General features: G+C 41.5%; 1 protein-coding gene across 2 annotated transcripts in view; it reads left to right on the plus strand.

The window, feature by feature from the left end:
* Window positions 1–16366, plus strand: part of galnt1 (UDP-N-acetyl-alpha-D-galactosamine:polypeptide N-acetylgalactosaminyltransferase 1) — a 204873-nt gene that overhangs the window by 81277 nt on the left and 107230 nt on the right. For both annotated transcript variants that reach the window (XM_088601436.1, XM_088601435.1), the window contains one exon: window positions 10265–10452. In XM_088601436.1, coding sequence (XP_088457562.1) covers window positions 10314–10452 — 139 coding nt within the window. In that variant the 5' untranslated portion in view covers window positions 10265–10313. The remainder of the gene's footprint in view (window positions 1–10264; window positions 10453–16366) is intronic.

The raw sequence follows: 16366 nt of genomic DNA on the forward strand, positions 1-16366 counted from the left end.
CAATGCGGCATAACCTAGAAACAATGTAGGAAAGTGGATTAGCTGTCTTTAAATTCATAAATAAGAGAAATCAGAATACAAATTGAACTTTAGTTCTACTGTGCATTTCGGGGAAAAAATATATTGTAAAGCGTAGAAACCAGATTTTATGAGAAATAATGTGCTCCATTATGGGAACAATGCTTAATCAGCCCTGAGTTAACATTTGGTTTTAGTGTCTTTTCAGGATTTAAACAAAGGATTGAATATCAATGCTTGAAAGTGCTTTGAGATTTATGTTGCATCATTTTATTGAGACGTTGTGCCAAAACAGTCATCTCAGTCAATCAATATTGACTGTTTCCATTCCCGAGAGACTGTCGGAAGATTGAATTACAGGAAGAAGAATCCCCTCGCTGTGCTGTCCTTCCTCCCCGGGTACCTGCACACACAGGCCTGTGCGCTCTGGGAGACTGGCCTCGGCACACTGTCGCCAGGCCCTCTGGAACAGACCCCCGCTGCGCCTTCATTTATTATTGACATTCTCTGCTTTCATGTGTTGGGATTATAACCTCGAGCTATTTGAGGAAAGGCCGCAGGGATGGCTTCTGTTGGCTGCAAAGTTGCCACAAAGCAATTTATTTGTATTTAATCCAGTAGAAAACAAAATACCTCTGTTTTGGTAACATTAGCGATTTTGCCACACCACAACATTCCACAGTGCCGGGGTTCTACGGATAGAGCGGTGGCCTGGGATCTCCCTGCCAAGCCAGATCCTGTCTTAGTAAGGTATCGAGGCAATTAAATCGTATGTTGGGTTTCTGGTGGGGCCTTTACTAATGTGTTTCATCAATGTTTTTCACAAGTCCCCTTTTCATACACACATAAGGGAAAATAGTTAAGTCAAATATGGAGTTAGAATTGGAAATATCTGGGCCTGTGACATCCTTGACTGTAGCCTGAACTGCATTTGCCAAATTGTTGCCTAATAGCGCAGTGTAAGTGGTTAGACTCTGAATCTGCAGATGTCTAATTTCAGAATTTTACTTTTGAGTCTCAGATAAAGTAGGAAGTGTGTATAGCAGTAGGGTTACTTGTGTAAAATGTGTCGATTTGAATTTGAAGCATCTCCAATGTTACCGCTGTGTGTGAAAACAGTTCTGGCCAGCATGACTTTGTATTGTACAAACACAGAGCTCAGTTTGGAAGCAAGCGGCTCTGTATTCTGTTTACGGTCTAGAAAGCCTTTCAGAAAACTAGTCTTTGGTCAAGCTTCATGTAATCTGTGCAGACAAGTAAGCACAAACGGCATGGTCTTTCTGTGAGCTCTTCAGTTGAAAAGAAAGTGTGGGGTGCCTCACATAGTGCACGGAAATGTAGATTTCTTGGAAATGTGAAATGGCATACACTTTACTGTGTTTCTCCCCTGGGGGACACACTACAGTAAGAAGATAATTTGATTTCTTAGCCTGACAAAGCCAGGCAGGCTGAATTCTAATGACTTCAGAGGTGCTTGAGTAGGGTTGGCTCAATAATACAGATGTCTTTATCAGTTCCCTTCAAAGTTTATCCCTGTCACTTGGAAAACCGAGCAGGTGTTAACACACTACTACTTTTGGGTTATTTAATTGCTTTTGGTCTTTTTTTCTGAACCCGCACATTCAGATTCATCCTCTGAGTCTGTTTTAAGGTAGGAGCTGGCCTGTGTTTGTCCAGGCAGTCTGCTCTCTAACGTTAACAGCTCCTGACACTGTAAAGATTTCCTTGTCTTTAGATTAAGTATAATGAAAAGCTGCCCTTGGCTTGCAGCCACTGCTCTGCCCAGGAAGAATAATTATTTTAAACAGCAAGATAGATGTGGGCCATCTTTCTTTGCAAGGGGAGGGATCCTGCTGCATTTTTCTCTTTCCATTGAGCTGTTGACACTGGAGGGGATGCTCAGAGATTTTGCCGGTTTAAATAGACACAGAAAGATTCCTGCAAATGGATGGCGATAATGAGTTATGGCCAGAAAGGTGACAGCCAGAAAAACATTTACAGTATATTTCTTTCCTGTGAGCTTTCTAGTCATCTTCCTTCATGCTGTTTGCAGAATAAATTCTCTGCCCTTGCAAAGCAAAGGGCTGAAATAACTGAATATTTTTCTAAAGGCCCATATGTCAAAGTAAAGGCAGTGCAGCACACTGTGATGGCCAGTGTAGGAATTTGCTGCAGAATATCTGTGTATCAAATTCCTCATGCTCATTAGGACATAAATTCTACATTCCAAAGGGTAATATTCTGGGTTGATCGCTTTAAAAAAAGGCATTTTATTTTGTTTGTTGTTTGTTTTCACAAAAAAAGGCTGTATCCATGAAGCCTATGAATATTAACTTGAGTTATTTGAATGTTGTCCTAAGTGGCACTGGGGAACATTACTTTTAGTAAATTATAAGTTATTTGTGTAAGGCATTATGGTTTTAAATTATGAAATTAGGAAATTGGTTTTAAGACGTAGCACAGTAACTATACACAGACTACTTATATTTCATTGATCAGAAGTGGTGCATGTTTGTCGCATTAATGCCAGTAAAGTGCATTTGTGTGTGGTGTGTGGTACTCTTCAGGGGCATGGCAGTGAAGATCAAGAGGCGCACAGGGGTGGGGTTGTGCCCAACACCGAGTCCTGCTTCTCGTTAAGCCAGCAGGGGGAGTGTAGCTGTGCCATTTCGGGCACATGGCTCCCTGCCAGCCTCTGCCGCTGTGCTCTCTGCATTCCAGCTTGACTGTGGTTGATGCCTCCTCTGTGTTAATATTTACAGAGCCATCGGGATGCTTGGCTCCAGGCCACGGCGTGTTTTTGCCCGCTGCCGAGAGCGAAGCTGTCTCCAGCAAGAAAAGGCCTCTCTGGAAAGACGCTTACTGCACAGCCTTCCTGTTTGCTTTCCTTATCTCATTGTGTTACCGTGGGCGACATGGTGGCTCTCGGTGAGGCCCTTTTGGTCGAGCGGCGTGAAGCCAGTGTCCCTGGGGTGCGGCTGCAGGAGTGAAACAGGGCCTCAGCTGACTCCCGGTTCAAAATCTCCTCATCCTCCCCTTTGTTGGCGAATGGTGTCGTAGTGTTACCATGTACCCTACTCCAGTAGGAAAAGCTGCCCATTTTAAATGAAGCTGTGTTGATTTAAAAAAAACAAACAAATTCACAGCTTTTTTTTTGGCTTCCTCAGACCGACTTGCTTTCCTGCTCTGATGCCGTGAGCCAGCGTTTGCCCGACTCGGTGGTCTGTGGTCCTGTAGGAGGCAGATGCCCAGACAGAGCATCAGTGCAGTAATCAGAGTTCTTCAACAACATAGGAGTCATGTTCACTTTGGGGATATAGAGATGGAACCGGTTTGATTGTAAACCACAAACTCAAGGCTATTAAGCCCTAAAAGTTGCTGGTGTGGCATGCGTAGTTATTTTAATGGGTCAAATATGCTATTTGCATCTCAGAATGTGTTATATCATCTGATCTTGTGCATTTTTTATTTTATTCCAAGCCATATATAGTAAAACAAGTAAAGAGGTTGTTTTGGGGATTTCATTGACCCTTTCAGTGGTGCTAGTCATTTCTTTTCAAATCAGTGGTGAGGTCAGGGCTCTGGCCTTGGAACTGGAAGACTGTGGGTTAAAATCCCGAATGGCCAGCCACTACTGATCCCTGAGCACGGCCCATTACTCAGACTGCTCCAGTAAAATGCCCAGTTGTGTAAATGGGTGTTAATTGCCCCATTGCTTTGGAAAGAGGTACCAGTCAGATGCAGTAATAACAGTAATAATCTCTCTAGGGTGTCAGAGTGGTGTCTGAATCCCTGCAGCTCTTTCCAGACAATAAAAAGAACATCCTAGCCCGAGCTGGATTATACTGCCTTGAGAGAAACTGAACGCTTACACAGTTCAAGACAAGTAAATATTACCTCAGGTAGAGGATTCAGCAGAGTAAATCTGCTTGCTGGGACTTGAAGTAAATTATGCACAGTAAAGACGTTACATTTCGTTAAATCTCTTCTCATCGAAACTTGTGGATGGTGTCAGGGCTCTCCATGACATGACTCTGCACACTTCAGTCAGGTTGTTCCCTCCTGCACAATAGTGCAAAACAATTGCAGTGCAAAACTCAACTGCAAATACTAACAGATAAGAATTTGGTTTCCCCACGGACATTGTTTTGTTTTTTCATGAAGCTTCCACTGTTTTAGTGATGCTCACCCGAAATTGTGTGGTTGAAGGAAACCACAATGTTTGTCGATTCAGGCCAGGAAGCTAGATTTGTCACTTGTCTAACTCTTGTTAAGCACTGAATTTAGAACCTCAAACTGTTGTGAGATGCAAAGAAAACTGCAGAGATTTACAGTGAGTGCTCTGCTGAAATGTAATTCATTTGTTTGTCACAAACAGTTTTTTTCTTTGCTTTTCACAGTTGCTGATGTGTTGTGAAATAATGAGCCATATGTGTTGTTGCATAGACACTGGAGACTGCGTGGTGATGTGATTGAGGATATGATTGACTTAATTAAGAGCCATGTTATTTCGTTGCAAACAGTTGGGAATGGTTGGGAATTGTACTCTCCTCCATTTAGACTCTGCACATTTGCTCTAACAATGGCAAAACAAAAAACTCTTAAAAAGTCACAACAATTCTTGTGCTTTAGCATGTAGATTCCTGGTTTACACATGTTTTTATGATCATGAGTCTTAACAGAGATAAAACGTTACTTTTGCCACAGTATAAGTAAAGAATAAGAAAACAAGAAGAGAAATTGTGTAATAACCTTGTTCCTTATCTTTTTCATTGGTCTTTTTCTCTTTCTGTGTTTGTTTATGAAAATAAAAGAATAATGTTTGCATAAAGCAGCACTGTTTTAACTAAGTGAAACTAGTAAAAATTTTCAGCTTTCAAAATTATTTTCAGCTTTGAATGTATTTTATTTACAAATGTTTTCAAGACTTTTTAGTGAGAAGGACATAACCTGGCATAATATTTCTTTGTAATCAGGAACTGAAAATACAAAATCAGCAGCTGAAAGAATGAAGTTCTTTTTTCAGTAATGCTGTTGTCGGCTCATTCTTTGCTGTTAATAAGCTTCTTAACAGACCAGTTGGATCTCCTAGGAAAGGAATAGCTTATCTGGAAACAGACTAAAGGTGTTTTGTTTCTAACCATTCACTGAACTCTAATTCAGTGGGTGATTTGAAGTGTGTCTCTTAATTGCTGGGAGCTCTGTGTAGCTTAGTGTGTTGTTGGAGGTCCTCTGAGCAGCAAGGAGATAGGGTAATGACACAGCTTCTGTGCTTCCTGCAGGTGTAAAAGCTACAGTGAGAACAGTTTGGGAATCAGAGGGATGAAAACCTGGTGGTGGGAGGGTAGAGGGGGTATGTGTCACTGAGATGGACCTTGCAGAGTGATAGCAATACTGTTGGAGCAAACAGTCATAGCTGGGCACAGAAGGACACTGTCTCGTGAAACCACGTCTTGAATAAGGATTTTTTTAGTGCATTTTGTTTGCAAGTTTCTCTGTAGAGGTCTGTGCTTTTTTTTAGATGCACACTAATGAAAAGTTTAGAGGTTTATTTCTCGTAAAGATTTAGCTCAGTTCTTACGTGTTCGGTTTCCTTTTGTGATTTGTGAGTCTTGGACTTTGCTTTTAATAGTGGAAAGGTCTTTACTCAAGCCAGCAATCCTCTCTAGGCCCAGAGTTGGTGCTCTCCATAATTTACTTAAACCAGCTACGGTATCTTTCCTTGCACACACATACTGATGACTTCTGCTACTGCGCTATGCTAAACATCTGTTCTAATCCTTCTAATGAAGTCTATCTGCAAATCGGTGAGCTGTGGGAAAATGCAGTGCTACACAACCTGGATGCCAATCGTGCGACACTACCACTCTTTCAAACTTAATCTCATCCTGCATGGCACACAGTAAGAAACGAGAGGAGGCGATTTTAGCTGGTCAGGTAGCTACAAGCTTATTGATGTAAGCGTCTCATACAGCTGTTTCTTGAAGTGGAGAAGCACGTGGCTGGAGCAACATTGTGACTGAACACACGGATGAGAGGAACTGACTGTTAGCACATTAAACATTTAGTCAAACGAACGGGGTTAATTCTGTCCTAGGGACACATCCACATAAGCTGAATAGAAGGTGTAGCACGATTTGTAAGGTTTTTGCTCTAATGCCTGAGAAGCCGACCCCTTTAGAGGTGTTCCTCAGCATACAGTGTTCTGGAATGTTCTGTTGAGAGCCGGAGCTGTGAGAGGGCCTGGCGCAGGCCATCGGAACCTCACCCTGTTGGTTGACTGATTAAAGCAATGGAGTCGCACTCCAACAGTCGTCTGATACCAGTTTTGCACAGCGTGGCTCCATATTCCTTCCCCTCTGTCACTCAGCAGCTCCTAGCTCATCCATCACAATTCAAACCCCCCTAAATTAATCGCCAGCAACAATATAAACACAGCAAAGCTCCATCCTGGCAGGGAAAGGGCTCTCTGTAACCAGAGTAAAAAAGCCTTGACTCTTGCGTGATTGAAATGATTGAACTGCCCTCGTGGCTCCAGTTCTGTTGCATGCCATTATCTGAGAGTTTGTGGAAAGGGCTTATCAAAGAATACAGCAACAGCCAACGAAAAACAACAAGAAGAAGATAATCTGTTGTCACCAGTGGACCTTCAGTGACGTTTCCTACTGTGTTTGCCTGTGTGTCGGTTTCCCTTCTGCAGGAGAGTAATTGAATAGTCCCACACAATTAAACCGAGGAGAGAAGGGATAGGTTTTATTGCTTGCTGCACAGTGACATTTGCACGAATCTCAGTAAAGGTTAGTTTGAACAGAATTAATCTTTGCTTAATACAGGAGGGAGTGGAGCAGTTCTGAAATTGTGGGCTGGCAGCGGACAGCTCTCTTTAACTGTGATCTTCACGGGTTTGATGAGTGAGCAGCAATGGGAAAAAAATAAAATATTTACAGTCCACTTAGTAGGTCTTTGCCTTGGTTTTGCTCTGTGCCAGTACACAGATGGGAGCCACTGTAATGAGTATGTCAATTGCTTTGAAAATCATGAAGCTCCTGATAAAGTAATACTTGAGCACTATAGCCTGTATCTGGGTTTTCCAGTACAGTAGACACGCACGTTCTTACTGGGGCTTTTGTGCATGTCACTGATGAAAGCACTTCACTAAAATGAGCTAGATAGACTGGAAGGCCTCCTCTTTTTGGTTATCTTTATGTCTTATGACCACCAGTCTCCTTTCCATCCCTATCCAGTTTAATTTATATATGTAGGGTAGTGTAAAACAATGTGTAAAAATAAATGTATTTAAATAAACGTTTATTGGTCCTTCCATCCTCTAACTCACCTCCACCCTCATCTCCCTGGTGGTCTGCATAGCTTGAGTTCATGTCCGCAAACATGTTACTGTTACTTTTAAAAAGTGACCCTGAACAAAATTAAACCATAAAAAACCCTGTGTTGAATCAGAATTTTGGGGAGTCTCCCTTCCTGTCTGCCCTCATGCCTGCTAACACAGTACAGGTGATCCAGAAGTGCAGTTGGTGTGTCTCCCACCGTATTCATGTTTGTAGAAGTCTGTACTGTATTTCTCAGCTGTGTCTATATTAGCCAGCTCCCAGGTGTGGCCTAATTGGGTATGTGTTGATTTTTCTTCTTAGTTACACTGTTGACGGAGTGTATTCACTGAGCCGCTCTTGAGAACCACGAGAGTGCTTTTGAGAATTGAGCATGTTCCATGCGGGTTCGTTGGGTTTGGTGAATATTCTTTTTTTGGCTCGTTTTTATGTTGTTCTCTTAGTCAGAATACAAACAGGGCAACTCCTTGTAAGTATATGTTTGCCCCCTTGTGGTGTAGTACAGCAGGTAAGTGGAGAATAGGGTCAGAGTTTGAATTTGGGAAATGTACAAGAGGTGAGGACGCCAGTGTTTGGAATAAATTAAAGAACTTCTTAATAGGTCTGCACTGTCCGGAACAGACTGCGACATCCACTTCTGGGGTCAAGTCACTCAAGCCCCAGGATATCTTAATTCCAGATATGAGACGGAGCTGAAGCAACTGGTACATTAAAGTACATACAGTAAACCCTGATTGATAGTTAATAGTTAATTGGTCCAAGGATCTCATCTAACTGTTTATTGAAAGAAGCCAGGATTTTGATATCAACATGCTGGGCAGCATGTTCCATGCTCCCACAACCCTTTGTGTAAAGACGTCCTTCCTGTTCTTGGTTTTAAACATATTTCCACATACTTTCTGCTTGCGTCCTCTGGATTTTGTTTCTCTGTTTTGTTCTCTAAATCTTATGCGTGATACTTGATAGTATATTGTACCAGTGCCAACCCCATGGTTGAATGCAGGCTGAATACACAATATTCTAATGCTCCGGCTCAGTGGAGATAGCTGGGAACTGTTGTGAATGAGACTTTCCCCTTTGTTTGAAAAGACTTGGAGGACAGTTGGTTCTCCTTCAGTTGTTACTGGTAAGCACAGTCCCTCCTAGAAATGTTCACAGAGACCATTGGAAATCGAAGTAGGACTCCTTTTCACAAGCCTTACGTCTGAGTCAGGCTTGCTAATATGACCACAAGAGATTAAAAAGTCCCCGGAATAATGGTTTAAGAGCGAGAGAAAGCAGAAAACCTCTTATCCCGCTGCTTTGTATTCTGCAAGACATTCTAGTTCAAGAAGAATTATAATTATTTTAATCTGGCAACGGTTTTCAAAGAGCTAAAAAAATAACAAAGGAGACTGAGCAATCAAACATACAATAGGAGATCAAGCAATTATTTAAACATTTTGTTTAGAAGTTTTGTTTTAATGTATTCATGAAAAGGGGGGGAAAAACTTAAATGGGTTTCTACATAACCATTGTAAATAGTGTAATGAATTCTTTTTTTAAATTTAAAAGTTAATGAGAGAGATCAGTGGGACCCCCTGGTGCAGATCGCAGCACACATCTTGCATTTGCTCTGTCACAGACAGCCTAACAAGCTTATTATGGCAGAATTTAGATCTCTGGTATTATTGCCATTCTCTAAAGCAATGATAATGATTAAAAAAAAAACTGTAAGACTATCAAAATTCCCTTTTCATCCTCATATTTTTTAATTACTGAGGAAAAAAATATTTGTTGTTGGGTTTGTGGATGCTGTGCTTTTAGTTGTGCAATGTTTAAGTGGTAAACTCTGTTCTGTCCTGTATCCTTGGACAGTGCTCTGTTGCAGGTAGAGCTTGTGATACACATTAGTCTTTCAGAGGATAGCATAGTGGCCTGCTATTACTGGCCACACAAGCATTGAAGAGCTCTATTTTCAGGAACAGCATTTTAAGGAAAGTGCTAATTGAGTGTTAGAGAAAACAAGAAACTGACTGGCATGTGTGGTTGTTTAACTACCGTAATTATCTTTGACGTCTTAATAAAGTCTTGCCTTAGTTACAGAATACTGAAATACTGGGCCCAGTGCTTCCTTTTCTGTGGGCTTGGTCTCAGTAACTGAATCATGACAACACTCCACCTTTTTCATTAACTTTTGGAACACATCTTTCATTAAAAAATATCTGCTATTTTAAGTAATAGTTCAGAAGAGAGTTCAATGTTGTAGTATATATGTTGTATATATGTATAGTATATATGTTGTAGGGTATATGATATTATCTATTTCATGGTCACTTAATTTCTGACCTCCTGCAGGTTGGGATTGTTTAAATCCTGTATTATTTAGAAATTTAGAGTGGGTTAGGAAATTGAAAGGACTTTGGGAGCTGCCAATTCAGACTACTCAGGAGAGAGTTTTCTCCATAGATGTGTTTGTCAGGTCCAGCAAGGTCTGGATCTTGACAGCAGTAGCTTTCAGGCAGTTTTAAACTGACAGTATTATCCACTATAAACAGAGGAATAGACTGTAGAATTTGTATATTTTATTTTTCACCATTTGTCAGTTTTTTTTGACTACTTATGTAAAATTAACAGCAGCAAGATACATTTTCTTTTGATACAATAACATATTTCTTTTGAATGCTCAACCAGTTTTCCGACACACATGGTTTACAGTCACCATGGGCTGACGGAGGCCTGAAACTTTCCATCAATACCACCAATACAGTGTTGTTCTGTGGCAGCGCGTTGGTGAAGTCTTTAGGCCAGGCCATCATCCAGGATAGCGCTCTGCTTAGTCTCCTGTTAACGTTGTGTTCTTCGTTTGCCAACCTGTGCGAATGTGCCCTGAGAGTCTTTGTGCTGTCTCTCTCCTGCAGCTGTGCGGGTCCTGCCCTATCCCAGGAGCACTGGCTGGCAGTGCCCGCCATGAGGAAGTTTGCCTACTGCAAGGTGGTGCTGGCCACCTCCCTGGTGTGGGTGATGCTGGACATGTTCATCCTGCTCTACTTCAGCGAATGCAACAAATGCGAGGATAAGAAGGAGAGAGGCCTGCCTGGCCGAGACGGTAATATACTGATTTCTTTCCCATTTCACGATAACAGCAGGAAAGGAAATCCTGCTGTCTTCGTGGGTGTAAGATCTGGAGTTCACTAGTTTTATTTTGCGCGCATGTGCAGGTGTATCTAACACATAGGTATACTGAATAAATCGGTGCTCCCCTTTGAATAATTGTAAAAACCATATGTATTTTTGGATTGCATTTGACTTTGAAAGGGTTCTTTTCACAATAAACAGTTGTGACGATTCAGCGCAGGCTCTGAAACTGTTTATGAATGGCCAGTGCAGGCACAGGGCCTGCATCAGCTCTTGGCCACCTTGTGAGGTTGTGAGAGAACCCAGCAAAGCTACCTGTGTGAGTGGCGATACTGATTCTGTATGGCTAACACACGTTGAGTGTGGTAAAATGATTTTTGTAATCCCAAAGGGTGCCACAACATTCTACACGCCGCAACGTCATCTGCCATTATAGCACAGCACTGCCTTTTTTGACGGCAAGTCACGGTACCACAGACAAGCTCGAGAAGTGAAAATGTATTCCACTTAAAACCGAGACCAATGTAGGTGGAACCAGATTAAGAAAGCTCGCTTGGACTTTAGCCAGTTTGGGTGAGACTATTTTTCCTGCCTTGTTTGTGGTGTTATGGAATCTTTGAAGAACACGAGTACGGAAGGCAGATGTTGGAACATGGGGTTAAAAATTCTGGTCAAAATGGAACATTTCCACCTATTAGTCCATTAACATTCCTTCCAAGTGAGGCACTCTGAGCAAACAAAGACATGCATACACTGCTGGGGTTTCTTGAAATGAATTTTCAACTTGGATATGAAATACCATGTTGTTCACTTGGCCGTGAAGGAGATTTGCTCACCTCAGATGTAATAAATATGTATGAAATAGCAAAACTAAAAAAAATACTACTTCAGGTTTTTATTTCCCTATGTCTTTAAGATCCTGGCATTCCGGGCTCTGAATGAGTGTGTAATTTGGAGTCCCTGGAGACTCTAAGCTCAGAATTCCCTGTGTTGTTTTGGAAGGAACATTGACGTATTTTGCCTGTTATATTGCTAAAAAGAAGAATAAGGTCACAGCAACTTCCCTTTTGGGTTATTAACAGCTGCGTGGTAGAGAATTGTAAGCTTACATGGAAATGGAGTTTAGCAAGTTAAACATAACTAACATTGCTTTCCATTTATTCAGCATTATCTCTTTCTTTGATAGATATGATATATAATGTATGGCTCTCTGATTAATCAGTACTTTAATACATTTTATGTTTACACTGTACAAAGTTAAAGAGCAGGGATGTACTGTAGTACAGGATACTGCTGCCAACAGAATTCAGAGCAGTAAAAAATATGCTCAGGAAGTTAAAAGGAGGGAAAGAGTCAGGAATGAGGGAAAAGCCATAAACAAGAAGTGAGTCACAACAGGCAGAGCACACAATAGTTTTTCCCAGCTGATGGTACTCTTTTTTTTTCTTTATGAAGAACATTTGTCAACTTTTAACAAACCAGCACAGTGGCTGACCTGTTAATTTTTGTGTCTTGTGTTTGGTGTCACAATACACACAATGCCTTATTTTACACTTTATATACAGACATATTAAAATGTTAAAATCTCACCAAACTACCTTGGTTCCAATAATTTCCCAGAAGTATATATTGACATCAGTTAACCAAAAGTTAAAATGATCCATCTTAGTCCTTTGTGTATTTGTAACGCATCATATACAGTATGGGTTCAGGTGGGTAGCTGCTTCAGCATGCGTAGGCTGCAAAGGAACAAGTAATAGGTTTATTCCATGCTGAAAAAAAGACTGACACCTGAAGAAGGCTCCTCGGCCGAAACGTTGTGTTTTCTTTCTTCTTTTTTTCAGCATGGAATAAACCTACTACTTGTTCATATACTGTACAGTATGGTATAATGGTTTGCATTAGTGGATGTGATTAGGGTGATTAAGTGATGGAAAATTACACTAATCTTGGCTGAAACTAAATTCCACGACTGCTACAAGGCAGAAGGCATGAGGCCCTAAGGGTGTTAAAAACAGGTAAATCAGATTCTTGAGAGGCCAAACTCTTTGGTGTGCACTAGACTACAGTATCATTTATGTAGTTGTATTACATCTAAATGGATTGCACTTATTACTTAGAGTTGCCAGGGCAGCCACAAGTTTGCCATTTTTGTGAATTGTCTGATTGAAGCATCTCCAGGATCAACATTGTCCAGCATCTCAAACTGCACCATAGACACCTGGACATCGCTGTTGCCAGATGAGGTACTGTAGAGAAAGGTCACATTGTTCAGCGTCTCAGACTGAATCAGACACCTGGACATCACTGTGGCCAGTTCAGCTTGTGTACAGTAAGACTGTAATTTCCAACATCTCAAATTGGAGCAGAGACCCCCGGACATCACTGGCCTGATCAGGTCTCGTACTGCAAGGCTGCTGCTTCAGGAAGAAGGGGTCGGCCATCAGCATGTGCTTTTCATGTGTTGCTGAATAACTGGCGTTGAGCAACATGCTCTGCCTTGCCACAGATACCTTCCACCAGAAACTGAACACTAATCGATGCACTCTTCAAGTCATGTTGTGCAGGGAGCAGTGCCATAATGTTTTGTACAAGCAGGCTAATTCAGAGGCGGAGGACTGATTTTGTTCTGCAATACAGTCTGAATTTACAGCAGATCACATTTAATCGAGCTTATTCATGGCTCCTTGAGTGCGCTTCCCTCTGTAGACAATAACCTTGCCCCACATGTTCAATTTTTCTTCGTGCAGCACTTTGCCCTTTTATGACAATGCACAGCCACAAGTTTCACGCATTTGTCAGATCGTCACAGGCGTACTGGAGGATGATTGTAATGGACTAGCTAGCAAATTCAGCAGAGATCAGCAGAGGGCTGCTGTTGTGGTCCACGATCATGTTCTCTTGCTAAGTTGCGAGTCACACTTCTCAGTCGAGCAGAATTTGGTATCCCAGAGAGAAATAAACGTTCTTGTAAGGTTTAAGCCGAGGATATGAGTATTTCTAGCAGCAAACAGAGGATATTCAAAAAATTGTTCACAGTGATGGACCCTCTCAGTATCTGAATTCCTTTGATTTCATAATGGGTTTGAACAGTAATCTGCTTTTATGTGCAGTGCACGATTTCTGCTTAGGACATTAATCATTGCCTATTTAGTTTGTTTAGTAAAATGTGAAGCTAAACCCATTGTTAATGCCTCGACAGTATATTACATGCATATAGATGTGAACGCTTGCTTTATACCATCTGGTATTTTGACTTTAGTGGTGGTTAAAGACAAATACTGGCTTTCATGTAAGGAAATGGAGTGTCTTCTAAAAAAAAAAAACCTCATCCTATCTCTCATATTGAGAAATGCAAACTAATCCTGGAGGACAGTCACAGAGTAATAAAACTTCATCAGGATGTCAAAATGGACATGTTTCCGTATGCATTGCCAGCTGCCAGTTTTGCCCATCTGTGATATTGCTGGGCATGAGAACCCTTGTCTAAAGCACTGTTTGAGCCGAGAGCCTGGGTGATGGAGAGAGTTGACACTGTATCGATCTGCTTCATTATTCCTTTTCCTTTCCCTTCCCTGGATTTTCCTGTTGCTCAGCAGCTAGGTGGTATGCTGGATCTGCTGACTGAGAAAAAGTTCATTCTAATTAAAATTTGTTCTCTTTTTCCCCCTCTTAAAAGACACTATGGCTAGAAAAGGTCTCCTACCCTACAAATATCTACAGTAGTAACACTTTGTAAAATTTCCACTTTGTTTATCTGTAAAAAGAGTTCTTGTGGTTCTGTGCTTGGTTTTCTGTGTCGTTTTGCAAAATGTAGTCTTGGCCAGCTGCAAAATTCCCCCGTCTTTATCATCTGAATGAGGTTGAGAGGCAGACCCTTGCTGTGCTTGCCCCGAGAGGTTCAGCTCTTTTCTATTTTCTTAATTTCTCCTCTCTAAAGAGCTAAAAAAATTTTTTTTTTCCAACACTATGTATTATTCTCGTTCAACATGCTGTGATCTTTGCTTAAATGTTTATTTGCGTGTTTAAAGTGTCTAAAATTGTAAAAGTCGCATCATTTTCTGCTTTGGTTTTTTACATTTCTGTTTCTGCAAAATCCCCGTCCTGATTAAAAAATCATTTTTTAAAAATGTTTCTGTACTTTTTTTTTAGGAACTCAAGAAGAGTTCCTCAGTGACCCTTTCAGGTGTCCTACGAGAGGCTGATGTGTTAATCCTGCCCCCAGCCCTGCTAGGCAACTGAGCCCATACCATACAGCTTGTGAGGCTAATGTATTACGGCTTTGCTTTAGACCTGCTCAACAAAACAGCCAGTGGACAACTTTGACTGCAGAATAGGCGAAGATCATATATCAAACACAAGATCATTACACTTAGCCAAGGCATGTCTCGATATGTTCACACACCATGTAATTCCATCATGTTGGTCAGCGTCAGTGCTTTCAGTAGGCTAGGCTCTGGAGATCTGTTCCCTGGAAACTTCATTACTCCTGTGGTTTACCTCATGACCTCATGCTAAAGCTCGCATAGACTTTTGAAAGCCACGAGTTAAGACCTTCAACAAAAATGGCAAATTGGATGGCAGTCGATTATTTCAGGTGGCTAAGAGGTTGGACATGAGCTCCTTTTCCCTGCCTTTTTTTTTTTTGCTTTGGCGGAAATGAGTGCACGATTACACAGTCCGGAATCATCTGCTGAGGTTGAAATGTAATGTGGGCAGGGTCTGAGGCCAGAGGATTGAGGGAAATACTGACGCCAGAAGGGGTGTGAAAGTGAAAGCAGTGATCCGAGCTGTGCATCCGTTTTGGGGAGCTGCTGGGATAAGGAAACAGGGACGGGCTCTCTGCTGAGGAGTCTCAGTGGACTCATAGTGAATGCAGTCCCATGAAGAGTGTTGCACTGTCAGCAGTGCAGGGCAGTGTGCGTCAAGGGTTTTCCAAATGTTTTTCTTATCTAAAACACCAGCACATCAAAAATTAAGTAGGCTACTTTTTGCTTAGATTAACTGTGGTAGATTAGTATTCATCTCAAGATAGTAACCAAAAATGTTTGGAATAAAACATGAATCGGGTTAGCTGCGTTCGGTAGTGATACCCTAGTTGTAATAGGATTTTGTGCAGTCCAGCCAGGTACCTAAAAAACATTTTACCTGCCCTGTCAGCTGTTCTTGGTGTTCATTTAATGTTAATATGACTTTGCCAATTCTCTAGAGCAGAGCTCTCTGAGTGTTGTGTCGGTTTTATTTCAGCAACTCGGCAGGTCTGTGCTGCAGCGTTTGAAGTTTTGGATAATCTCAAAGGCTCTAAATTGATACTGACTCATTAGCGAATTCCACACATCCACCCCTCTGATGATTTGACGTCTATTCGGCTTACTGTCCCACCGCTAAGAATTCTTTCCTGCTCTGCCTCCGCTCTGCTTTTCTGTAGAAATGCAAACGCACAGGGGTAGATCCTTAAGAAAGCTTAAAGCACGAGCTGACGTTTCAGTGTATGTCTGTGTCAGCCAGGTTGATTGCAGTTGACGCACTGTTGAGTACTGTACTGTATGTAGTTGTCAGAGATGTAATTGGAACCAGTGATGGTAGAATAGCAGCAGTCTTTTGGTGCATATGTACTTGGATCACTCCTCCGGACATGTAATGCACAAAGCTCAAATGCACTATGAACCCACTATAGTACCAACAGGTATGACATTACTCTAAAAGCTATATTGTACACAACCCTGTTATGATCATCACTATTACACTCTATTCCTCCACAACTGCCTCAGTGATTGATATAGGCATCAACATTTCATCCAGAGCATGGCACTAGCAAGCTGTAGCCTTTGGATATTGGATTTCAGTCTCCATCATAGATACAGCTGAAAGAGTAATGTTATTAC

This window comes from Lepisosteus platostomus, chromosome 12, assembly GCF_059453375.1.
Source record: "Lepisosteus platostomus isolate fLepPlt1 chromosome 12, fLepPlt1.hap1, whole genome shotgun sequence".
Taxonomy (NCBI): domain Eukaryota; kingdom Metazoa; phylum Chordata; class Actinopteri; order Semionotiformes; family Lepisosteidae; genus Lepisosteus; species Lepisosteus platostomus.